This window comes from Haliotis cracherodii, unplaced genomic scaffold (assembly GCF_022045235.1).
Source record: "Haliotis cracherodii isolate W230 unplaced genomic scaffold, xgHalCrac1.p SCAF_27, whole genome shotgun sequence".
Lineage (NCBI taxonomy): Eukaryota > Metazoa > Mollusca > Gastropoda > Lepetellida > Haliotidae > Haliotis > Haliotis cracherodii.
Window position 1 is genome coordinate 53,678 of NW_027266283.1, and position 26,351 is coordinate 80,028.

At 45.0% G+C, this 26,351-nt stretch overlaps 2 protein-coding genes across 2 annotated transcripts; both read left to right on the forward strand.

Moving 5' to 3' along the window:
- The first annotated feature begins 645 nt into the window (after positions 1 to 645).
- LOC139473109 (uncharacterized PPE family protein PPE21-like) lies at positions 646 to 10,849 on the forward strand. Its single transcript, XM_071255629.1, has 8 exons — positions 646 to 1,174; positions 6,381 to 6,515; positions 6,889 to 7,278; positions 7,534 to 7,773; positions 7,909 to 8,662; positions 8,862 to 8,981; positions 9,909 to 10,211; positions 10,630 to 10,849. Exons 1-8 carry the CDS (start codon positions 646 to 648, stop codon positions 10,847 to 10,849), a joined length of 2,691 nt encoding a protein of 896 aa, XP_071111730.1.
- Positions 10,850 to 10,874: 25 nt separating this feature from the next.
- Positions 10,875 to 12,505, forward strand: LOC139473110 (variable charge X-linked protein 3B-like). Its single transcript, XM_071255632.1, has 3 exons — positions 10,875 to 10,994; positions 11,824 to 11,913; positions 12,161 to 12,505. The coding sequence occupies exons 1-3, from the start codon at positions 10,875 to 10,877 to the stop codon at positions 12,503 to 12,505; spliced, it is 555 nt and encodes a 184-aa protein (XP_071111733.1).
- The last annotated feature ends 13,846 nt before the right edge of the window (positions 12,506 to 26,351 follow it).

Below are 26,351 nucleotides of genomic sequence, written 5' to 3' on the forward strand. Positions count from 1 at the left end.
GATTTCCTAATAATGGCGAATTCGGATGTCATGAGTGAGTGAGTATGGTTTTACGCCGCTTTTAGCAATATTCCAGCAATATCACGTCGGGGGACACCAGAAATGGGCTTCACACATTGTACCCATGTCGGGAATCGAACCCGGGTTTTCGGCGTGACGAGCGAACGCTTTAACCACTAGGCTACCCGACCGTCATGATGTCATCGTATTTCGAATTTCCACCTGGGGGTGCTTCCGTCCACCCTCACGGCACGAAGCAGACCAGTTCGGAACCTACCTATCATACAATCCGTTGGTTGCTGAGTATTTTCGTCATTTGCATCATGCTTGCAAGATAGTGCCTTCTCCAAATTGAGGTGGAAATGGAAATGTAGCCGTGCCAAAGCTGGTTCGTTGTTTGTTTGTTTGTTTGTTTGTTTCTTGTTTAACGCCGCACTCAGCAATATTCTAGGTATATGGCGGCGGTCTGTAATTAATCAGGTCTGGACCAGACAATCAAGTGATTAATATCATGAGCATCGATCCACGCAATTGGGATACGATGACATGCATCAACCAAGTCAGCGAGCCTGATCACCCGCCTTTTACGACCAGCATGGCTTGCTGAAGGCGTATTCTTCCCCGGATCTTCACGGGTCGCCAGACATGGTGAATACGGAGGATGTTGAAAATCTGGTGAATACGGAGGATGTTGAAAATCTAGTGAATACGGAGGATGTTGAAAATCTGGTGAATACGGAGGATGTTGAAAATCTGGTGAATACGAAGGATGTTGAAAATCTGGTGAATACGGAGGATGTTGAAAATCTGGTGAATACGGAGGATGTTGAAAATCTAGTGAATACGGGGGATGTTTCAAATCTGATGAATACGAAGGATGCTGAAAATCTGGTGAATACGGAGGATGCTGAAAGTCTGGTGAATACGGAGGATGTTGAAAATCTGGTGAATACGGAGGATGTTGAAAATCTAGTGAATACGGGGGATGTTTCAAATCTGATGAATACGAAGGATGCTGAAAATCTGGTGAATACGGAGGATGCTGAAAGTCTGGTGAATACGGAGGATGTTGAAAATCTGGTGAATACGGAGGATGTTGAAAATCTGGTGAATACGGAGGATGTTGAAAATCTGGTGAATACGGAGGGCGTTCCAAATCTTTTGTCCCTTGACAGTGAAATGAAAAGTTATTAAGTAATCCAAAACGAGGCTTTTAAGCATTGCGCCAAAACAAAAATTCTCGGAAGCGACTTTGACTCGAGTACCACACATCATATTTTCATGAGTGGAGAACTTTGTTCAACTTAATTTCAGGAGTGATGGAACTTCTCAAATGACTCCGATACCAGAGCTGGGTTTCATATCCAGCTTGTAGAGTAAGTTTCTCATTCTTTTCTACCAATTTGACGGTCGCTTCACTTTGACAGGTCACGTTGACCATCTCAGATGAATGTGCGTGCAAGTGATCATATTTACATGAACGCAACGTCGTATGTTAAATATTATCGGTCATTGTAAGTTGTAATAAATCCATATAAATCCAGAGTCATTATACACATCAGGAGTGCATACACAGCAAAGAATATTCCTGCAAGTTTCACTCTCTGTCCAAGGTCAACCAGTTCAGACAGCAGGCAAGGCCCACACGACGGCGAAGTTTGCTTTTTGAGTTTACCATTAAAACCTTAATAGGCAAACTGTATCCATTCGTAAAAATGTTCATCTTAATTCATTAAAGGTGGAAATTATTCATACCAATCTTCAGCTTCCTGTGATGACAGCTGTCGCTTGGTGCTATCGTTTACGTCAGACACATGAATCCCTACACGATATTCGTGTGCGAATGTATCTCAAAATCTATCTATAATAGGGCGGTCGGGTAGCTTAGTGGTTAAAGCGTTAGCTCGTCACGCCGAAGACCCGGGTTCGATTCCCGACATGAGTACAATGTATGAAGCCCATTTCTGGTGTCCCCGACGTGATATTGCTGGAATATTGCTAAAAGTGGCGTAAAACCATACTCATTCAATCACTCACTATCTATAATAATATAAGTGTGCAGGTTATTCTTCATCGTAAGCCAGTGAGTATGAACTGTCTGGCAGTTGGCCAGAGTTGGTGCTGTGGGCACGTCATGGTTTTGTTCCCAGACCTTCCTTCAACAGTGTCAAGACTGGGGGCAATCCTAACAGCCATGCCACTAATGAGTCTGAGACTACCCTGCTGGAGTCGCCGTGTGTCGCCAAGGAGGATGCTGTGAAGATACAGAAAACCACTAGGCTGCAGTCAAGAAGTGGAAGAGATTGACAACCCACAGAGTAACTACACCCAAATTAGAGAAATAAAATATGAAAAAAAAGGAAATAATTAAAATCAACAGTTGTGTCTAGAATGTGCCTAATAGTATGGAAGCAGCAGCAAGCACATCAGACAGCTAACATGCAATTATTATTACAAAGTTATAATTATGAAATCAATATGCCTCAATACTGTATTCAGATCCTGAAAACTATACCCAAAAACTGAGGGCCTCCACTACAGTCAATCATCACTGAGGCTAAAAGGGAAAAGTTTTTTTTGTATGAGTTGATTTTTCAGTGTACATTGGAATGAGATACTTTTGTTTCATTCTGACTCTTAACTGTATAGATGCGTGTTAACAGCATTGACTCCAGGGGACGAATACTTCCGAATAATCTCATTAAAGGTTTAAATATATATCTACTGATGATATAGACTTAACTGGTACACAGATTCTATAGACTTCACACTCTCTGGTATTAATTCATGTGGTTTGTGACCATCACTGGTTTATTCTTTAAGCATGATGTAGGTAATATCAAAAACTGAATTTCAAGCGAAAGGATGATATGATCAATATTTATCCCTATGGCATATCCATCAGCCCCAAGTGCCCCTGGATGGCTGCCTTACCAGAAAGGAAGGTACTAGAAATTAAGTGTCCTGACCTGTGCATCAAAGATATCCATGCTCTTCAGTGAGTGAGTGAGTTGGATTTAACGCCGCTTTTAACAGTATTCCAGATACCTCACGGCGTGTCAGCTTAATGTGGGAGGAAAGCCGGAAGTGATGCAGGTCTTAGACGTTTACAACTTCGGTGAAACCCACGAGCACGGGTATGGTGCTGACAAACCTAGAAACATAATCGGGGCGAACCGGGGTCCGAACACACAATCATAGGTTTCTGGCATGCCCAAGGGACGCAACTCTGCACAGCGAATCGCGGCGCCTTAGACGACTGGGCCACCCGTGCCCACCCCCAACCCCAAATCGAGTTGCGTCCCTTGGGCACGCCAGAAACCTATGATTGTGGGTTCGAATCACGGTTCGCCCCGATTATGTTTCTAGGTTTGTCAGCACCATACCCGTGCTCGTGGGTTTCACCGAAGTGGTAAACGTCTGAGACCTGCATCACTTCGGGCTTTCCTCCCACATTATGCTGACACGCCGCGATATAACTGTAATACTGTTAAAAGCGGCGTTAAACCCAGCTCACTAATTCACTTTTGTGAAGATTTCAGTTCATATAAAAGTCTAGCAGGAATCGGATACAACTGTACAGAAAAAGAAATCTGAAACTGTGTAGTCTGATAGGTGTTGTTTTAATACTGGTCAGATGCTTTAAACAACCATTTGTCAATTTGTTGAGAGAAGGATGGCAAGTATTATTCCGGGATATCGCCAGTTGGAGATATGTCACGTTCAGCTGTTTTCCTTTGATTTGAATGTCACGTGTCATGCGTAGATTCGGCCTTTTGGTTGATATGTTAATATCGTAACTTTAATTTTCAAAGTGCCTCTGCTTTTAAAATTTATTTCAGTTTCCATATTTTCCAAGTAACAACACAAATTGCAAATGGTTATAAGTCAACATGAAATCAAAATGCACAATAGATAAACAATGTTTACTTCTACCGAGATAGTTTGCTTGTAACAGGAAAATGTAAATCAATTTCATATATTACTAGGTTGTATTGTATTTAATCACGTACTGTTATTATTAGAATACCCTGGTGAAGCCTGGAAGAAACATTGCACGTTATTCTGTCTGCATCGAGAAGAGCGAATATGTAATTACATTATACATTCTTTTATTTATATATTTTGTTGTATATCAGAGCCTGTTATGGCGTGAGTACCTGTCTTCCAACGGGAGTCAGCTAGCGGTGCCTTTACACTGCTTTAGTTGTTCATAGCTGTTCATCAACAAAACGATCGAGAGAGTATTGGCTGCTTTACCAGATAGGAAGGTTCTGGATCCAAGTTATGTTCCAACCATTTGGCTTACTAAAAATTAAGTGTCCTGACCTGGGCCCACTTGCACAAAGCGATCTTAGCGCTAAGACTATAGTAAGCCTATGTTAAAGTATGGGAGTTACGATCATCTTAGCGCTAAGATCGCTTTGTGCAAGTGGGCCCTGAACATCAAAGACATCCATGATCTTCAGTACCTTACCATAGCCAGAGGTAGCCTTTGCTTGAGGACAAATGACTTTTAACACCACATACAGAAGCAGCTAGCCATAACTGGTCTGGACTGGTGGACCGGAGTCTGGTAACGGTGCCTTTACACTGCTTTAGTTGTTCATTAGTTGGGTATGCTTAGCGTATTGGCTATAGGACATGTGATGAGTCGTATATAACAATCATATCATGTATTGTATTTGCTTGTTCCTTAGTGGTGGCAGTAGAACGTCTTCCTGATCTTGGATCCTCTTTAAGATCCGTCATCCCCTCTTGCACTCCACTGTCCACTTCTTAGACGTGACAAAGGAAGGAGTAGTCTGTCTTACAGGCCGTGATACAAATATCTATCAAATACAGCCCATGCAAGTCTATAATGTTTGGCAAGTCTAGATTACCGCAGTATCTGAAAATGAAGAGAATCACTGGGCTCCCTTTTTATTATATTTTTATTAAGATAACTGAACAACTGTTTTTTCTGTGCGATATGTTCATTTCAGAGACTAGATGTTAGTCTAAGGAACGAGCATTATCCCCTAAAGTTGTCACCATGTCTGCATGTTTGACTGTTGGAGTTCGCCCTTTCACAGCTGGAGATACTTGATGGCATAGCGGTAGATAATTTTGTCAACTTTCTTCAACAGAGAATACCTAGTTACTTTAAAGCCTGAAAACATATGCTGCCTAGTTGTGTACTTGGTTCAAATGCAGCCTATAAGCATGGCCATCATTATACTTAATATACTGTTAAGGATGACTGTCGTCCTTCGTAATAACAAGAGACTCTGCTCTCTCCTTCAACACATTTGTGCGTTATCAACCCATTGTTAGGATGACTGTCGTCCTTCGTAATAACAAGAGACTCTGCTCTCTCCTTCAACACATTTGTGCGTTATCAACCCATTGTTGGATATGAAATGAATGTGTATCGACTGGTCACAACGGCTGGGATATCATGGATGTGCCCAAATAACGAACGACCTGGTTGATTTGTTTGTAAACGTGGCCTGAAGCAAGCGTTAGGAGAGGGTCAACAATTCTAGACTAGGACATCTTTTGCTACAAGATGGGTATCTCTGCTAAAAAATAACCCGATGCTGAAAGATGCCATCATCTAGATGGGTTTGGGGTATATACACTTCAAGACAGATACCTACAACACAGGTATCTATAACACAGATACCTACAACACAGGTACCTACAACACAGGTACCTACAACACAGGTACCTACAACACAGGTACCTACAACACAGGTGTCTACAACACAAGTACCTACAACACAGGTACCTACAACACAGGTACCTACAACACAGGTATCTACAACACAGGTATCTACAACACAGGTATCTACAACACAGGTGTCTACAACACAGGTGTCTACACAATGTACCTACAACACAGGTACCTACAACACAGGTACCTACAACACAGGTACCTACAACACAGGTGTCTACAACACAGGTACCTACAACACAGGTATCTACAACCCAGGTACCTACAACACAGGTACCTACAACACAGGTACCTACAACACAGGTACCTACAACACAGGTGTCTACAACACAGGTGTCTACAACACAAGTACCTACAACACAGGTACGTACAACACAGGTACCTACAACACAGGTACCTACAACACAGGTGTCTACAACACAAGTACCTACAACACAGGTACCTACAACACAGGTACCTACAACACAGGTACCTACAACACAGGTATCAACAACACAGGTGTCTACAACACAAGTACCTACAACACAGGTACCTACAACACAGGTACCTACAACACAGGTACCTACAACACAGGTATCTACAACACAGGTATCTACAACACAGGTATCTACAACACAGGTGTCTACAACACAGGTGTCTACACAATGTACCTACAACACAGGTACCTACAACACAGGTACCTACAACACAGGTACCTACAACACAGGTGTCTACAACATAGGTACCTACAACACAGGTATCTACAACCCAGGTACCTACAACACAGGTACCTACAACACAGGTACCTACAACACAGGTACCTACAACACAGGTGTCTACAACACAGGTGTCTACAACACAAGTACCTACAACACAGGTACCTACAACACAGGTACCTACAACACAGGTACCTACAACACAGGTGTCTACAACACAAGTACCTACAACACAGGTACCTACAACACATGTACCTACAACACAGGTGTCTACAACACAAGTACCTACAACACAGGTACCTACAACACAGGTACCTACAACACAGGTATCTACAACACAGGTATCTACAACACAGGTATCTACAACACAGGTGTCTACAACACAGGTGTCTACACAATGTACCTACAACACAGGTACCTACAACACAGGTACCTACAACACAGGTACCTACAACACAGGTGTCTACAACACAGGTACCTACAACACAGGTACCTACAACACAGGTATCAACAACACAGGTACCTACAACACAGGTGTCTACAACACAGGTACCTACAAGACAGGTACCTACAACACAGGTACCTACAACACAGGTACCTACAACACAGGTACCTACAACACAGGTGTCTACAACACAGGTGTCTACAACACAAATACCTACAACACAGGTACCTACAACACAGGTATCAACAACACAGGTGTCTACAACACAGGTACCTACAACACAGGTGTCTACAACACAGGTACCTACAACACAGGTACCTACAACACAGGTATCTACAACACATGTACCTACAACGCAGGTACCTACAACAGAAGTACCTACAACACAGGTACCTACAACACAGGTGTCTACAACACAGGTACCTACAACACAGGTGTCTACAACACAGGTACCTACAACACAGGTATCTACAACACAGGTGTCTACAACACAGGTACCTACAACACAGGTGTCTACAACACAAGTACCTACAACACAGGTACCTACAACACAGGTACCTACAACACAGGTGTCTACAACACAGGTACCTACAACACAGGTATCTACAACACAGGTACCTACAACACAGGTACCTACAACACAGGTACCTACAACACAGGTGTCTACAACACAGGTGTCTACAACACAGGTATCTACAACACAAGTACCTACAACACAGGTACCTACAACACAGGTATCAACAACACAGGTGTCTACAACACAGGTACCTACAACACAGGTGTCTACAACACAGGTACCTACAACACAGGTACCTACAACACAGGTATCTACAACACAGGTGTCTACAACGCAGGTACCTACAACAGAAGTACCTACAACACAGGTACCTACAACACAGGTGTCTACAACACAGGTACCTACAACACAGGTGTCTACAACACAGGTACCTACAACACAGGTATCTACAACACAGGTGTCTACAACACAGGTACCTACAACACAGGTGTCTACAACACAGGTACCTACAACACAGGTATCTACAACACAGGTACCTACAACAAAGGTACCTACAACACAGGTACCTACAACACAGGTATCTACAACACAGGTACGTATAACACGGGTACCTACAACAAAGGTACCTACAACACAGGTATCTACAACACAGGTACCTACAACACAGGTACCTACAACACAGGTATCTACAACACAGGTGTCTACAACACAGGTACCTACAATAGAGGTATCTACAACACAGGTGTCTACAACACAGGTGTCTACAACACAAGTACCTACAACACAGGTACCTACAATAGAGGTATCTACAACACAGGTGTCTACAACACAGGTGTCTACAACACAGGTATCTACAACACAAGTACCTACAACACAGGTACCTACAACACAGGTGTCTACAACACATGTACCTACAACACAGGTATCTACAACCCAGGTACCTACAACACAGGTACCTACAACACAGGTGTCTACAACACATGTACCTACAACACATGTACCTACAACACAGGTACCTACAACACAGGTACCTACAACACAGGTACCTACAACACAGGTACGTACAACAAAGGTACCTACAACACAGGTACCTACAACACAGGTGTCTACAACACAGGTACCTACAACACAGGTGTCTACAACACAGGTGTCTACAACACAGGTACCTACAACAAAGGTATCTACAAAACAGTCCTGTACGACACAGGTATCTACAACAGAAGTACCTACAACACAGGTATCTACAACACAGGCACCTACAACAAATGTACCTACAAACAACACAGGTATCTACAACCCAGGTACCTATAATACTGATACCTTCAGGATTGTTATCAACAGATACTTACAACACAGGTATCTACAGCACGGGTACCTAAGACACAGGAACCTACGAAATAGGTACTAACGGTTCGGATATCATCAACACTGGTTTGAAAGTTGACCAACTCCACGTTCTCTGTACCATTATGCCGGTGACTCCAGGAGTTTCCGACCCGTCCTGACAGTTGTTTCTCAGCATCTCGCCAGGGGCTACAGCTGCCACACGAACAAACTGGGCCCTGTGTTGGCGCAGCATGCTATTAGGGAGGGGCTGATTGAGTGGTGTGGCGGTGTGTGAGCCCAGGACAAGACAGTCAAGCCGCAGAAGATACCCATCAGTACTGATACATGCCTGCTATTTTATATACGATGCCATATCTTTAATTCATGTATGTCTCTGGGCTACGACATTTGACGTAATTTTCTTACCACTAAATAATTTTGTTCAATTACACCTACTGTATAAAATTAATGCCCTTTTTACGGCCTTAAGCAGTTTATTTCCCTACAATAACAAAGTACTTTTCCCGATCGATCGGCTCTGGCAAGATTTAATTGAACCTTGCAAAGGTATCAATTTCTTATTCTTTTTTTTAATTCTTTTTTATGCTTAAAAATTGAGATCCAGTTTAATAGGAACTCGCTGCGCGTAGATTCGTCGGTTTGAATGGTTCAATAGCCGTGGCGCGCTCGGGACGTGCTATTACTTCCGACATCGGAGGTCGTACAAAATAAATATGGATTAAACCTTCTCAAGAAGGAAAGCCGCATATTGCGTCTCAAAGTGGCCGTTTAAATCCACGCGTGTTTTGTTAGGGGCTTGTAGTTTACACAAAGACGGAAATATATGTTGACGCTGGTCCGGTGAAACAGTGGCAGGATTACTGGACAAGCCCCGCGGTGACCAGACTGTCCACTTCCATCATCATCCCATGGCCTCCTTCACCCTCTGCCTAGATGTGTACACCACTGGAGTTGTACGCCGCCTACAGCTGCCTGAAGACACTGGAGTTGTACACCACCTACAGATGACTGAAGACACTGGAGTTGTACGCCGCCTACAGCGACCTGAAGACACTGTAGTTGGACACCGCCTACAGCTGTCTGAAGTCACTGGAGTTATAACCATCTACATGTGCCTGAAAGCAAAAGGGTTGTACGCCGCCTACAGCTGCCTGAAAAAACACTGGAGTTGTACACCACCTACAGCTGCCTGAATACACTGGAGTTGTACGCCGCCTACAGGTGCCTGAAGACACTGGAGTTGTACACAACCTACAGCTGCCTGAAGACACTGGAGTTGTACGCCGCCTACAGCTGCCTGAAGACACTGGAGTTGTACACCGCCTACAGCTGTCTGAAGACACTGGAGTTGGACACCGCCTACAGCTGTCTGAAGACACTGGAGTTGTACACCGCCTACAGCTGCCTGAAGACACTGGAGGTGTACACCGCCTACAGGTGCCTGAAGACACTGGAGTTGTCCACCACCTTCAGGTTCCTGAAGACACTGTAGTTGGACACCGCCTACAGCTGTCTGAAGACACTGTAGTTGGACACCGCCTACAGCTGTCTGAAGACACTGGAGTTGTATACAGCCTACAGCGACCTGAAGACTCTGTAGTTGGTCACCGCCTACAGCTGTCTGAGGACACTGTAGTTGGACACCGCCTACAGCTGTCTGAAGACACTGTAGTTGGACAGCGCCTACAGCTGTCTGAAGACACTGGAGTTGTACAAAGCCTACAGCGACCTGAAGACTCTGTAGTTGGACACCGCCTACAGCTGTCTGAGGACACTGTAGTTGGACACCGCCTACAGCTGTCTGAAGACACTGGAGTTATAACCATCTACATGTGCCTGAAGGCACTAGGGTTGTACGCCGCCTACAGCTGCCTGAAAAAACACTGGAGTTGTACACCACCTACAGGTGCCTGAAGACACTGGAGTTGTACACCGCCTACAGCTGCCTGAAGACACTGGAGTTGTCCACCACCTTCAGGTGCCTGAGGACACTGGAGTTGTACACCGCCTACAGCGACCTGAAGACACTGGAGTTGTACACAACCTACAGGTGCCTGAAGACACTGAAGTTGTACACCACCTACAGCTGCCTGAAGACACTGGAGTTGTACGCCGCCTACAACTGAAGACACTAGAATTGTAACCATCAACATGTGCCTGAAGGCACTGGAGTTGTCTACCACCTTCAGGTGCCTGAGGACACTGGAGTTGTACGCCGCCTACAGCTGCCTCAAGACAATGGTGTTGTACACCACCGACACCTACCTCAAGGCACTGAGTTGTACACTGCCTACACTAACGCCACTTCCCCTTAACTGAAGTTATTTCAGTTTTATAATAAGTGCTCGACCTGACACTTATTAACCATTCGCAACCCACTTGTGATAGAAAACTTCACTGGAAATAAAGAAGACATTGAATAGATGCTGCCTGGTAATGAAACAAAAAGATCTGGAAATTAGAACTGATCATGAAAACAGCAGTTTCGTTGGCAAAGCAGAGTTTATTACATTCCTTGCTGTAGTCGGAACAGAACGACCAGTCGTTGCCCCGAGTTTCTGGAACGCATTGACTTGTTGTCAAGGCTTCAAACAATTTGAAACAAAGAACCTCCACTAAAATTTGATTGGGCTTCTGTCGATTCATCATAGGATGCGACAGGACGACACAAGACAAAACATTCTCTGGTCCTGGGTACGGATAAAAACAAATGGTGGACTACCTGAAACATACATTTGTATCAAGTAAAATTGATCTCGCCCAAAACATTGCATGTTCCGATTTTTGAAGGATTTCAATAAGCACATGCATCTCTTACCGAATATGGTCCAGGTTTAACACAATTTTGGGCTTTCGCCCGTTGGCTACAAGGGCGCAAAGATTGCTGCTCGAACCAACAATGGCACCAATATACTCTAACACCTATCACAGACCGCGACACTATCTCCCTGTACACACACTGTGTCGTGGATGCCACAGCAACGCAAATTCCGCCAGACTTTATGTCCTAGTATAAGTCGTTCCGGGCATTTGTACCTAGTGGTCGCTGTCTTAGGACTTTTAGAACCAGGACATTAGTAACCAGGACCCATTGTTCCAGGACATATGCTTCCAGGAACCATTGTCCAAGGACATGTGGTACCAGGAAACATTGTCGGTCCTCCGAAATGAAGGTCCGATGCCTGGCACTGTCAGTATCGGGTTTTGCATCAATTCAAATGCCTGCAGTGGACACAGTGTTCGCCTAAGAATTATAGTCGTAGTCGCAATATTCCAGCATTTAATGTCTGGGGTAGGTTAATGCAATCTAGGAACCAGGAAATAGGTTACCAGTGCCTACTGTCGCGGGACATTAGCTTCTAGGTACCATTGTTCCAGGACATTATTTACAAGGAACCATTGTCCCAGGACATTATTTACAAAGACCCACTTACCAGGGCCTATTGTCCCAGGACATTAGTTACCAGGACCCATTGTTCCGGGACATAAGTTACAAGGAACTTTTGTCCAAGGACATTAGTTACCAGGACCCATTGTCCCAGGATATTAGTTGCCAGGAACCATTGTCCCGGGCCATCAGCTACCAGGACCCATTGTCCCAGGATATTAGTTACCAGGAACCATTGTCCAAGGACATTAGTTACCAGGAACCAATGTCCCGGACCATCAGCTACCAGGACCCATTGTCCCAGGACATTAGTTACCAGGAACCATTGTCCCAGGACATCAGCTACAAGGGCCGATTGTCCCAGGATATAAGTTACCAGGAACCATTGCCCTAAGACCGGTTTACAATGGGTCGTCAGTACTTCTCGTCAAAACAGGCGACTCCTACGGATCGGGTGGTCAGGCTCAGTGACGTAGGTACTGGAATGCTGCTCATGATATCATCACTGGCTTGTCTAGTCCAAACTCCATCATGTTACAGGCTGCCGTGATGCAGCTGGAATATTTGTGATGGCCGGAGTAAAAAAAACCCACAGCAACAAACGATTCCCTCGATTAATCTCATCAACGCACGAACCAAGAAAGGGAGGAATTGTAGGTGGGGGTAGATTTAAATGTATCACACACATACATGCCACACCTCTGTTCAACACGTTCACTTAAGTCAGTGTGTGACCAATGTACACATGTTTGGACTGACGAGCTAACTTTAACAAGACGAGGCTGCTCGAAGATCCCATTTTGACTTAAAGAGGGGAACGGTGTACCTTAATGGGAATGGTAAACCTTAAGAGGGGAACGTTGTGCGTTAAAGAAGGGCGGCCGCGAACCTAAAGCGGAACAATAGGCCTAAAGAGGGGAACAGTGTCTGTAGAGAGGGGAACAGTGGGTCTAAAGAGGGGAACGGTGGGTATATAGAGGGGAACAGTGGGTCTAAAGAGGGGAACAGTGGGTGTAAAGAGGGGGACAGTGGATGTAAAGAGGGGAACGGTGGGTCTAAAGAGGGGAACAGTAGGTGTAGAGAGGGGAACAGTGGGTCTAAAGAGGGGAACAGTGTGTGTAGAGAGAGGAACAGTGGGTCTAGAGAGGGGGCGGTGGGTCTAAAGAGGAGAACAGTGGATGTAAAGAGGGGAACAGTGGGTATAAAGAGGAGAACAGTGGGTATAAAGAGGAAAACAGTGGGTATAAAGAGGGGAACAATGGGTATAAAGAGGGGAACAGTGGGTATAAAGAGGAGAACAGTGGGTATAAAGAGGGGAACAATAGGTATAAAGAGGGGAACAGTGGGTGTAAAGAGGGGAACAGTGGGTATAAAGAGGAGAACAGTGGGTATAAAGAGGAAAACAGTGGATGTAAAGAGGGGAACAGTGGGTATAAAGAGGATAACAGTGGGTATAAAGAGGAGAACAGTGGGTATAAAGAGGGGAACAATGGGTATAAAGAGGGGAACAGTGGGTATAAAGAGGGGAACAACGGTATAAAGAGGGGAACAGTAGGTATAAAGAGGGGAAAAGTGGGTATAAAAGGGGAACAGTGGGTCTAAAGATGGGAACGGTGGGTATATAGAGGGGAACAGTGGGTCTAAAGAGGGGAACAGTGGGTGTAAAGAGGGGGACAGTGGATGTAAAGAGGGGAACGGTGGGTCTAAAGAGGGGAACAGTAGTTGTAGAGAGGGGAACAGTGGGTCTAAAGAGGGGAACAGTGTGTGTAGAGAGAGGAACAGTGGGTCTAGAGAGGGGGCGGTGGGTCTAAAGAGGAGAACAGTGGATGTAAAGAGGGGAACAGTGGGTATAAAGAGGAGAACAGTGGGTATAAAGAGGAAAACAGTGGGTATAAAGAGGGGAACAATGGGTATAAAGAGGGGAACAGTGGGTATAAAGAGGAGAACAGTGGGTATAAAGAGGGGAACAATAGGTATAAAGAGGGGAACAGTGGGTGTAAAGAGGGGAACAGTGGGTATAAAGAGGAGAACAGTGGGTATAAAGAGGAAAACAGTGGATGTAAAGAGGGGAACAGTGGGTATAAAGAGGATAACAGTGGGTATAAAGAGGAGAACAGTGGGTATAAAGAGGGGAACAATGGGTATAAAGAGGGGAACAGTGGGTATAAAGAGGGGAACAACGGTATAAAGAGGGGAACAGTAGGTATAAAGAGGGGAAAAGTGGGTATAAAAGGGGAACAATGAGTCTAAAGAGGGTAACAGTGGATGTGGAGAGGGTAACAGTGGATGTAAAGAGGGGAACAGTGGATGTAAAGAGGGGAACAGTGGATGTAAAGAGGGTAACAGTGGATGTGGAGAGGGGAACAGTGGATGTAAAGAGGGGAACAGTGGGTATAAAAGGGGAACAATGAGTCTAAAGAGGGTAACAGTGGATGTAGAGAGGGGAACAGTGGATGTAAAGAGGGGAACAGTGGGTGTAAAGAGGAGAACGATGGGTGCAAAGAGGGGAACAGTGGGTCTAAAGAGGGGAACAGTGGGTGTAAAGAGGGGAACGATGGGTGCAAAGAGGGGAACAGTGGATGTAAAGAGGGGAACGGTAGGTATAAAGAGGGGAACAGTGGATGTAAAGAGGGGAAAAGTGGGTATAAAAGGGGAACAATGAGTCTAAAGAGGGTAACAGTGGATGTAGAGAGGGGAACAGTGGATGTAAAGAGGGGAACAGTGGGTGTAAAGAGGAGAACGATGGGTGCAAAGAGGGGAACAGTGGGTCTAAAGAGGGGAATGGTAGGTTTAAAGAGGGGAACAGTGGATGTAAAGTGGGGAACGGTGGGTGTAAAGAGGGGAACAGTGGATATAAAGAGGGGAACAGTGGGTATAAAGAGGGGAACAGTGTGTGTAGAGAAGGGAACAGTTGGTTTAGGAAGAGGAACAGTGGATGTAAAGAGGGGAACAGTGGGTTTAGGGAGAGGAACAGTGGATGTAAAGAGGGGAACAGTTGGTCTAAAGAGGGGAACAGTGGGTGTAAAGTGGGGAACAGTGGGTGTAAAGAGGGGAACAGTGTGTGTAGAGAGAGGAACAGTGGATGTAAAGAGGGGAACGGTGGATGTTAAGAGGGGAACGTTGGGTGTAAAGAGGGGACCAGTGGATGTAAAGAGGGGAACAGTGGGTTTAGGGAGAGGAACAGTGGATGTAAAGAGGGTAACAGTGGGTATAAAGAGGGGAACAGTGCGTGTAGAGAAGGGAACAGTAGGTATAAAGAGGGGAACAGTGGATGTAAAGAGGGGAACAGTGGGTATAGAGAGGGGAGCAGTGGATGCAAAGAGGGGAACATTGGGTGTAAAGAGGGGAACAGTGGGTCTAAAGAGGGGAACAGTGGATCTAAAAAGGGGAACAGTGGGTATAAAGAGGGGAACAGTGCGTGTAGAGAAGGGAACAGTAGGTATAAAGAGGGGAACAGTGGATGTAAAGAGGGGAACAGTGGGTATAAAGAGGGGAACAGTGGATGCAAAGAGGGGAACATTGGGTGTAAAGAGGGGAACAGTGGGTCTAAAGAGGGGAACAGTGGATGTAAAAAGGGGAACAGTGGGTATAAAGAGGGGAACAGTGGATGCAAAGAGGGGAACATTGGATGTAAAGAGGGGAACAGTGGATGTGAAAAGGGGAACAGTGGGTATAAAGAGGGGAACAGTGCGTGTAGAGAAGGGAACAGTAGGTATAAAGAGGGGAACAGTGGATGTAAAGAGGGGAACAGTGGGTATAGAGAGGGGAGCAGTGGATGCAAAGAGGGGAACATTGGGTGTAAAGAGGGGAACAGTGGATGTAAAGAGGGGAACGGTGGATGTTAAGAGGGGAACGGTGGGTGTAAAGAGGGGAGCAGTGGATGTAAAGAGGGTAACAGTGGGTATAAAGAGGGGAACAGTGCGTGTAGAGAAGGGAACAGTAGGTATAAAGAGGGGAACAGTGGATGTAAAGAGGGGAACAGTGGGTATAGAGAGGGGAGCAGTGGATGCAAAGAGGGGAACATTGGGTGTAAAGAGGGGAACAGTGGGTCTAAAGAGGGGAACAGTGGATGTAAAAAGGGGAACAGTGGGTATAAAGAGGGGAACAGTGGATGCAAAGAGGGGAACATTGGATGTAAAGAGGGGAACAGTGGATGTGAAAAGGGGAACAGTGGGTATAAAGAGGGGAACAGTGGGTATAAAGAGGGGAACAGTGGATGCAAAGAGGGGAACAGTGGTCGTAAAGAGGGGAACAGTGGGTTTAGAGAGAGGAACAGTGGATGTAAAGAGGGGAACAGTGGGTATAAAGAGGGGAACAGTGGGTTTAGAGAGAGGAACAGTGGATGTAAAAAGGGGAACAGTGGATGTAAAGAGGGGAACAGTGGGTATAAAGAGGGGAACAGTGGATGTAAAAAGGGGAACAGTGGATGCAAAGATCGGAACAGTGGTCGTAAAGAGGGGAACAGTGGGTATAAAGAGGGGAACAGTGGGTATAAAGAGGGGAACAGTGGGTATAAAGAGGGGAACAGTGGGTATAAAGAGGGGAACAGTGGGTATAAAGAGGGGAATAGTGGGTATAAAGAGGGGAACAGTGGATGCAAAGATCGGAACAGTGGTCGTAAAGAGGGGAACATTGGGTTTAGAGAGGGGAACAGTGGGTATAAAGAGGGGAACAGTGGGTATAAAGAGGGGAACAGTGGGTATAAAGAGGGGAACAGTGGGTATAAAGAGGGGAATAGTGGGTATAAAGAGGGGAACAGTGGATGCAAAGATCGGAACAGTGGTCGTAAAGAGGGGAACATTGGGTTTAGAGAGGGGAACAGTGGGTATAAAGAGGGGAACAGTGGGTATAAAGAGGGGAATAGTGGGTATAAAGAGGGGAACAGTGGATGCAAAGATCGGAACAGTGGTCGTAAAGAGGGGAACATTGGGTTTAGAGAGGGGAACAGTGGGTATAAAGAGGGGAATAGTGGGTATAAAGAGGGGAATATTGGATGCAAAGAGGGGAACAGTGGATGTAAAGAGGGGAACAGTGGGTATAAAGAGGGGAACAGTGGGTGTTAAGAGGGGAACAGTGGATGCAAAGAGGGGAACAGTGGATGTAAAGAGGGGAATAGTGGATGTAAAAAGGGGAATAGTGGGTCTAAAGAGGGGAACAGTGGGTGTAAAGAGGGGAACAGTGGGTTTAGAGAGAGGAACAGTGGATGTAAAGAGGGGAACAGTTGGTCTAAAGAGGGGAACAGTGGGTGTAAAGTGGGGAATAGTGGATGTAAAGAGGGGAACAGTGGGTATAAAGAGGGGAACAGTGGGTATAAAGAGGGGAACAGTGGGTATAAAGAGGGGAACAGTGGGTGTAAAGAGGGGAACAGTGGATGCAAAGAGGGGAACAGTGGATGTAAAGAGGGGAATAGTGGATGTAAAAAGGGGAATAGTGGGTCTAAAGAGGGGAACAGTGGGTGTAAAGAGGGGAACAGTGGGTTTAGAGAGAGGAACAGTGGATGTAAAGAGGGGAACAGTTGGTCTAAAGAGGGGAACAGTGGGTGTAAAGTGGGGAACAGTGGGTGTAAAGAGGGGAACAGTGAGTATGGGAAACAAAAGTTATAAAGAGGGAAATGTAAACACGAAGGGAATAATGGGTCGAAAGAGAGAACAGTTATTCTGGAGGAGGGAAAGTTGGACGGTCAGTTCAGGTCTAGTGTGTAGTTGAAGGTTATGGTTTCTGTAACTCATGTCTGATGTAGAAGTATGCGCGGTAAAGGCGCGAGTCATATCGACGTGAGTCTCTTCATTACACAAGTCACGCCACACTCCGTGCAGCGAGGCCATACATTCATCTCTATACTAAGCTGCCAATTTAAATTTTCTGCAAGTAGATAAACTGCTGACTGCGAGGTGGAATAATCGCCTCCTCCTGGTATTGGAGGACATACGGCACAATGGAAGCATCACTTACGTGGATTTATGACGTATGTTGTGTAGAGACATGCGCAATGACCTCGACAGCAAATCAACCCCCTCCAACCCTACCCCCACTCCCGTTTGCAGGGTCGGCTTAGCGGAATCCCCCCCTCTCATTCTGTTCTGTGGTCGGACATCAGCATATTTCAAACTTTTCAAATCAGTCAATTACCTGCTTTAACGGGCACTTCTCTGAAGGCAGGATTCAATGGCGGCGGCCAGATTGCCACTTCTGGAATAATACCGATGGCGAATAGTGGCGGGCGAGTATCGCGTGTTTGATGAGTGAGTGAGCTGTGATATACGTGACATACGTGACACACGTGACATACGTGACAAACGTGACATACGTGCTTGTGTTGTTCTACACTATATGCTGTGTAATGACTGTACTCATTAAACGACTGATGTGGTATTTGTATACACCCTTCGATTAAATGCATGTATTGATTGATTCCACAGACTGCGTATATGCTGTTATCCCTGTGACGAGCGTCTACAGAAACATTAAGATGGCTGTTGTTCCTGGGACGAGGGTTTGTAGGAACATTAAGATGGCTCTTGTCCCCGTGACGAAGGTTCGTAGGAACATTAAGATGGCTGTTGTCCCCGTGACGAAGGTTCGTAGGAACATTAAGATGGCTGTTGTCCCTTGACGAGGGTTCGTAGGAACATTAAGATGGCTGTTGTCCCCGTGACGAGGGTTCGTAGGAACATTAAGATGGCTGTTGTCCCCGTGACGAGGGTTCGTAGGAACATTAAGATGGCTGTTGTCCCCGTGACGAGGGTTCGTAGGAACATTAAGATGGCTGTTGTCCCCGTGACGAGGGTTCGTAGGAACATTAAGATTGCTGTTGTCCGCGTGACGAAGGTCAATGAGAACAGATGGCTATTGCCCCAGGAACCAGGGTCCATTGGTACATTAAGGTCGATATCGCTACGTACATAAGTCGTCATAATTACTATGTTGTGCAATAGATGGAACAAAACTAAAACCTCAGTGTCTGAGTCTTCTAACAAGTGTTTTCCGCATCACACATCAATAGAGGCCTGCTCATCTCCAAACAGCATCAGTGATTGAGAGACCAATAATTTCTTAGGAGGGAGTACTGATAATTCAAAAACAAAATTTTACACGAAAACAGAAGAAGCTCTTGTCAAGTATTTGCCAACAAAAACGAATCTGTTGCTGAATGTCCAGTACAACTTGTTTGAATAATACTTTCGGAGAAATTATTGTATGTCCACTCCGCAGTTACTGTAAACCGGGGGGCACGGGTGGCCCAGTCGTCTAAGGCGCCGCGATTCGCTGTGCAGAGTTGCGTCCCTATGGTTGTGGGTTCGAATCCAGGTTCGCCCCGATTATGTTTCTAGGTTTGTCAGCACCATACCCGTGCTCGTGGGTTTCACCGAAGTGGTAAACGTCTGAGACCTGCATCACTTTGGGCTTTCCTCCCACATTAAGCTGACACGCCGCGATATAACTGGAATACTGTTAAAAGCAGCGTTAAACAAAACTCACTCACTCACTACTGTAAACCGAGTTTTGTCACGTTGTACCAAGTTGATAAGTCCTGGTGGTATATGCGTTATGCAAGTACCAGTGAATCTGATTTGCATACATATATATATATCTCATAATCCTATCCATAGTTGACGTATTGCCTGTTGATTTAAACTCGTGATTAAATTCGAAACATGCTTAAACTTTAAACGTGTTTAAAATCTAAATATGTTCAAGCATATTTATAATCTAAACAGGTTTTAACGTGTATAAATTCTAAAACATGTTTACATAATGGGGATGTTTTGTTTAGACTGTGAGACGACAGCTCATTCTTGTGTTTAGATCTACATGCGTTAAGACAGAACACAATGCATATTCCATGTGTTGTCCGTGTGTACACCCTAACACAATTTTTACAGTGTAGCTCACATAATACCCCGCCCACAACCAGTCCATGGTCCATCCCTACCATGAGGGTCCTGATGGGTGGGTCCCATAAGCAGTAAGCAGTAAAATTAAGGGTACTTTTTCATTCAGCAGTAATTTTTCTTCTTTTTCAATAAAATCGTCGCGAAAAATTCCTAAATCGGCCATAGAGGGACATGGGACTTTTAATTCTGCTTTCGTTTCATCCTGAAAATTCACATTTTTAATACCTGGTTAAATCTTAAATCACTAAACATTCACTAAACATAGACTGGTCCCCTGCGTCAGTTGCGCAGCCTGCTTTCTGTGGCGAAGCATTTGGGTGTTGAAGACAGACTGTTTTTGACCATTTTAATAATCATTTTACAATAAGCAGTAAATTATTTATTTACGTTAAGCAGTTTTTTTTTTGGTATTTTACGATAAGCATTTACGATAAAAAAGATGAATTTTACGTTTACGATAGTGTTTGAAGGGTGTTTTACGTTAAGCATCAAAACCCATCAGGACCCTCTACCCTTTACCATGATATCCACTCACCGCCCGTAACGTGTTCAATACTACAATAACACACCGACCAGACAGCATCAACAACGTGGACATTATTCAGCTATACGAATATTGATACTGGACAACGTGACTATATGGACTGTTTGATCTATTAGGTGCACACCACAATTCCACTTAAGAAGAAGTATACGTTAGGTTTCGAAGCAGCCTGTGCTGTAGACTGGTTCCCGTTCGTTCCTGCGACAGACTGATTGGAAAGTGGAACGAGTGCAGCGACACCAAGCGGGGGATCCGGGAACCAGTCTACCTGTGCTGCGGTGGTGCCCCGTTTCAGAAAAACAGTTTAACGATCTGACAACCATGAATACAAGAACAGTGAGACGCATTTGTTCGAGACAAACTAGACAAATAAATACTCCCTGAAATAAAGTTATACAGAAAACAATTCTATAAGACAACCCTCAGGTATTAAGGAAACCTCAAGTCTCTTAATTTCGGGAGCTGAGAATGGGATGAATAGAGGCTGATAGAGTTGAGTAGGGGATGTGGGATGGAATGGAACAGGGATGGTTGTTTTATTAAACATATGGAGACTGTGAGAGAGACCGGTGACAAATATATAGACCGCACCCAGTTTATGATGCAAACAAACGTCTAATGTTCCATTTGCACGGTGATACGACATTAACTGGTGGCTAATATCACTTCCGCTGCCGGCATACACTATTCACGCATTATGGAAACCTAAGCTGGTGTTTACTTGGATAATACTTTTCCGATCTGATAGCACATTGAACCGATTTACTAATATTGATTAAATATCTATAACCACTTAATGAATATACGAGATGATTGTAGCATATGATTGAAGATAAACAGTGTGGCGAGTCAGTCAGTGTGTAGAACAATGCTGTGGGTGTGATGACGACGATATACTGGGGGCTGTCGGTGCAGTGCCAGGTCGAGAGGGAGGGAGAGAGAGAGAGAGAGAGAGAGAGAGAGAGAGAGAGAGAGAGAGAGAGAGAGAGACAGACAGACAGACAGACAGACAGACAGAGAGTGTGACTCAGAGAGAGGGGAGAGAGACAGAGAGGGAGAGGGAGCGACAGACAGACAGAGAGTGTGACTCAGAGACAGAGAGACAGAGAGAGAGAGAGAGACAGACAGACAGAGAGTGTGACTCAGAGAGAGGGGAGAGAGACAGAGAAGGAGAGTGAGCGACAGACAGACAGAGAGTGTGACTCAGAGACAGAGAGACAGAGAGAGAAAGACAGACAGGCAGACAGTGTGACTCAGAGAGAGGGGAGAGAGACAGAGAGGGAGAGTGAGCGACAGACAGACAGAGAGTGTGACTCAGAGAGAGAGACAGACAGACAGACAGACAGGCAGACAGACAGACAGAGAGTGTGACTCAGAGACAGAGAGACAGAGAGAGAAAGACAGACAGGCAGACAGTGTGACTCAGAGAGAGGGGAGAGAGACAGAGAGGGAGAGTGAGCGACAGACAGACAGAGAGTGTGACTCAGAGAGAGAGACAGACAGACAGACAGACAGGCAGACAGACAGACAGAGAGTGTGACTCAGAGACAGAGAGAGAGAGACAGACAGACAGACAGACAGACAGAGAGTGTGACTCAGAGAGAGGGGAGAGAGACAGAGAGGGAGAGGGAGCGACAGACAGACAGAGAGTGTGACTCAGAGAGAGAGAGACAGACAGACAGACAGGCAGACAGACAGACAGACAGAGAGTGTGACTCAGAGAGAGGGGAGAGAGACAGAGAGGGAGAGTGAGCGACAGACAGACAGAGAGTGTGACTCAGAGACAGAGAGACAGACAGACAGACAGACAGGCAGGCAGACAGACAGAGATAGGGGAGAGAGACAGAGAAGGAGAGTGAGCGACAGACAGACAGAGAGTGTGACTCAGAGACAGAGAGACAGAGAGAGACAGACAGACAGACAGACAGACAGACAGACAGACAGTGTGACTCAGAGAGACCAACCCCCTGAAATGTTGGGGACGTCATCGCCCAATTACATATTTGGGATCAAAACATGATATGATGGACAGAGGTTAATACATATTATGTTAATTCAATATACATTGTCTCAACAACATTGCATAACGTACGTACATTGAACGATTTCTGACTGTACAAAGATTAGTGGAAGACAACATATCTTTACATTGACAAATAACATCATATAAAGCTATATATATCCCCCAAAAGATAAAATTGTAACGTTGTTGTCTTGTGATGGATACTTATAATATTATTGTTACAAAACTGTAGAAATTCTGTATAAGAACTATTTTAATCTAAATTTTTTTTTCTTTCTTTAAAACAAAAACAAAACATTCTTGTTAACGTCATATACACTGTCTATGTATTTCCATTACTCACCGAAACATTAACATTACGTCACCTAGGTGAATGTGGGATTTGGCCTTGAATACAATAGACTGAATTGAAATTTACATGGGCAAAAATGATTTTTTTGTAAAATGGTTTGCATTAGAAGCATTGCTAATCATAAAGCGAAACTTGTCCTTAATAGTGATACAGTTGCATAATTCACACACCAGCCGAATTTATGTTCTTGTTTCAATATTTAGTTGGTGTGAACTGAATATTAAACGAGCCTTGGCTTCTCTAAACTTTGAAACAGTTATAACAATTCCGAAAAAAATTAGTTTATAAAGAGATATTAAATATTAAATATTAAAACACGTTTGTATGTATAGCAAAGGAAAAAAGTAAATGTGCTTCATATAAAGATAAAAAAATAAATTAAATAAAGCATCTTTCAATACATGTTCATGAAGACATCTCCTCGACATTAAGATCGTGAGTAAAACGTTGCACATGCATGTGCAATCACGGTGCACAAACTGGAAGTTTGCGTGTTTGTTGGGAGCATGATTTTTACGCACGTGTTTTTTTCATGTGAACAGCAGACAATGACTGTCCATCTATCAGGTGATCATAAAACACTGTAGTCAAACCGTATATAACGCTAACACAATACCAAGGCTTGCTGAAAATCAACGTCAAGCGCCGTGGGTACGCTGCAAACGGGAATGGAACAAAACGAAGTTTTAAACATTTTAATGTTAATCGTAACATACATGTATGTCATCTCTTTGAAGAAGTTATCTTCAGCAGGACAACACTCATATTTGCAACGGACCGGTCGTCCGTCAACAAAACAACCATATTCGGTTGGTGCATCTACGGATTCAATACCAAACTGCTACATTAACAACTCGGACAATGCCTGGGTTGAGATGAATTAGTGGCAGAACAGTTCGCAACCGGATGAGGGAGCACAACATCCGGCCCCGACGTCCAGTTATACGCCCAATTTTGCTTCCACGTCACCGTCAGGCACTCCTACCTAGGTGTAGACATCATCTGAGGTTCAGAAGAAAAGACTGGGACAGAATACTTTTAAAAAATAGTGCAGGTTTCATATGTAAGGCTCTGGTAGTCGTGCAAAGGTCTACAGGCGTCCAGGAGAGCCTTATCGTGACGCTTGCGTTACTCAACGTCGCCAGTTTTGGGTGGAAGTGTAATGGTATGGGATGACATCACAACTCGTCGGTTAACACACCACATCATTGTTAATGGCAATTTAAATGGTGTACGCTTTTGGCATCATGTTCTACCGTTCCTGTAAATTCAGGGACGTAACGTCACGTTGCAGCAGGATAATACCCGCCTACATGTTGCACAGACATACCTCTCTCCCATAGAACATGTCTGGATGAGACGGATCGACGCCTACGACAGGATCAGAACCAGTCGGAAACGCGAGCTTAGTTGGTCCAATCTTTGGCTGACATTTGAAACAACATCTCCCAGGCTGTTTTCAATTATCTGGCGTCTTCAATGCGCCGTCGCTGCCTCGCTTTGACCAACGCAAATGGTGGTCACATTCAATATGGTTAATTGAGTTGTTACACCACGCCTCTTTTAAGGCGTTTCGCTCCGTGTGTTGTTACCAGGGTTTTGTCAATGAATTACACAAAATAACACTCCACACTTCAGACCCATATAGAAGAATTGGGCTGCATCAAAGATTTAAGAAAACCATATCTAAGAAACCATGGAGAAACAGAGCCACACGTGTAGACACGGAAAGACAATGGACACAGAGTGACATGGAGAGACATGGGAGACACAGAGAGACATGGAGAGACACAGAGCGACGTATGTACACATGGAGAAACAGAGCCACGCGTGTAGAATGGAAAGATAATAAGACAAGGAGGCACATAGAGACACAGGGTGACACGGAGACACAGGGAGGCACGGAGAGAGACAGAGAGACACGGAGAGACACAGAGAGACACGGAGAGACACAGAGAGACACATGGAGACACGGAGAGACACACGGAGAGGCACGGAGAGACATGGAGAGACTCACGTAGACACAGAAAGACATAGTAAGACGCAGAGAAAGGCCGTTAAAAGGCACAGATAAGATCTACTCTGGGGTCTGGGGAAACCATACCGCCGGGCTGCTGTCTCCCTCCCAGCCCCACACACCCGTCACGCATGTAGTACAACTGATGACTGGCATGTTAAGACAGTTCCTTTATAGAAAGTGCTTTTATCTTTCTGCTCTCACATTCCGCTCCCTAGCTTCACCGTGCAGTCTGGCCCGGTTACTGAGAGAGTCTGATGTATGGAGTGTGTAAGGCCACATCATGTTCCATCTTCCCGAGGCAAGGGAGTTAACTGACTTTAAACGTCCAGTTTCAACCCTTGCCGAACTAGGATGGAATTACGGAGATACGTTTCGGGATACCACAACTACGGCTACTAGTACTACTACCACCACAACCACTATTACGCCTACTACCTCTACCACCGGACCGCCTCCGTGGTCTAGTGGTAGAGCGTCCGCCCGGAGAGCGGAAGGTCCGGGGTTTGATCCCCGGCCGCGTCATACCAAAAGACGTTAAAAGATGGTACTTGTTGTTACCCTGTCTGGCGCTCGGCATTAAGGAGCTAAAACAAGGACTGGTCGGCTCGGAGTCAGTATACTGTGTCTGAGTGGGATATTCATGTTAAACTGCCGCATGGTATCTCAGTGTGCTAGCACTATAAATCGGCATCAGTCCGGACTAGTACAAGCAGCCACACAAACACACACACGTACATGCACGTCGCTATATAAGTGCAATAATCTTGGGCGCGACGTTAAACCCCATTTCACCTCACCTCACCACTTCTACCACTACTACTACTACTACTACTACTGCTACTACTACTACGGCTACTACTACCACCCCCACCACCACTACTACGCCTACTACTTCTTCTACCACCACCACTACTACTTCTACAGCCACAACAACAACAACTACTACTACTACTACTACTGTCATCACCACCACTACGACTATTACTACTACTAAAACTAATATACACACGAAGCGTCAAGTCCAGTTTTCTGGATCCCTACCAATACTGCATGTCCACCCACAATTAAAGAAGCACACTAGTGACATACGGGCCTGGCATGCCGCCTTGTGTTGGGGGAAGGACAATGAGCCGACTTCCACGCTTGCTCCAGAAACCCGCCAGCTGAAGACGTCAGCTCCTATGGAGTCTGTCAGTTGAAGACAGCAATGTCCGGAGGCGCATCCGCCTAGTTTATAACTTCAAGTATGATGCGTATAATATTTTACAAATATTTTGTCAGGTCAACCAACATCAGTGTGATGAGATGAACGCAGAGGTGCTGACTGAGATACATTGACGCTCATTGCGCATGCTCCGACACTAAAAGTTGCATAGGAACCAGATTTTATACTTCTATGTTCAACA

What these genes read in the sequence shown, in the direction of transcription:
- LOC139473109 (XM_071255629.1), top strand. Translation starts at nt 646, where the DNA reads ATGGTGAATACGGAGGATGTTGAAAATCTGGTGAATACGGAGGATGTT. An exon ending in CACAGGTGTCTACAACACAG is followed by an intron (nt 7,279 to 7,533) that starts GTACCTACAACA and finishes TCTACAACACAG; the next exon opens with GTGTCTACAACACAGGTATC. An exon ending in AGGGAGGGGCTGATTGAGTG is followed by an intron (nt 8,982 to 9,908) that starts GTGTGGCGGTGT and finishes CACCACCTACAG; the next exon opens with CTGCCTGAATACACTGGAGT.
- LOC139473110 (XM_071255632.1), top strand. Translation starts at nt 10,875, where the DNA reads ATGTGCCTGAAGGCACTGGAGTTGTCTACCACCTTCAGGTGCCTGAGG. An exon ending in CCACCGACACCTACCTCAAG is followed by an intron (nt 10,995 to 11,823) that starts GCACTGAGTTGT and finishes CCATTGTTCCAG; the next exon opens with GACATATGCTTCCAGGAACC. An exon ending in AAGGTCCGATGCCTGGCACT is followed by an intron (nt 11,914 to 12,160) that starts GTCAGTATCGGG and finishes CCCACTTACCAG; the next exon opens with GGCCTATTGTCCCAGGACAT.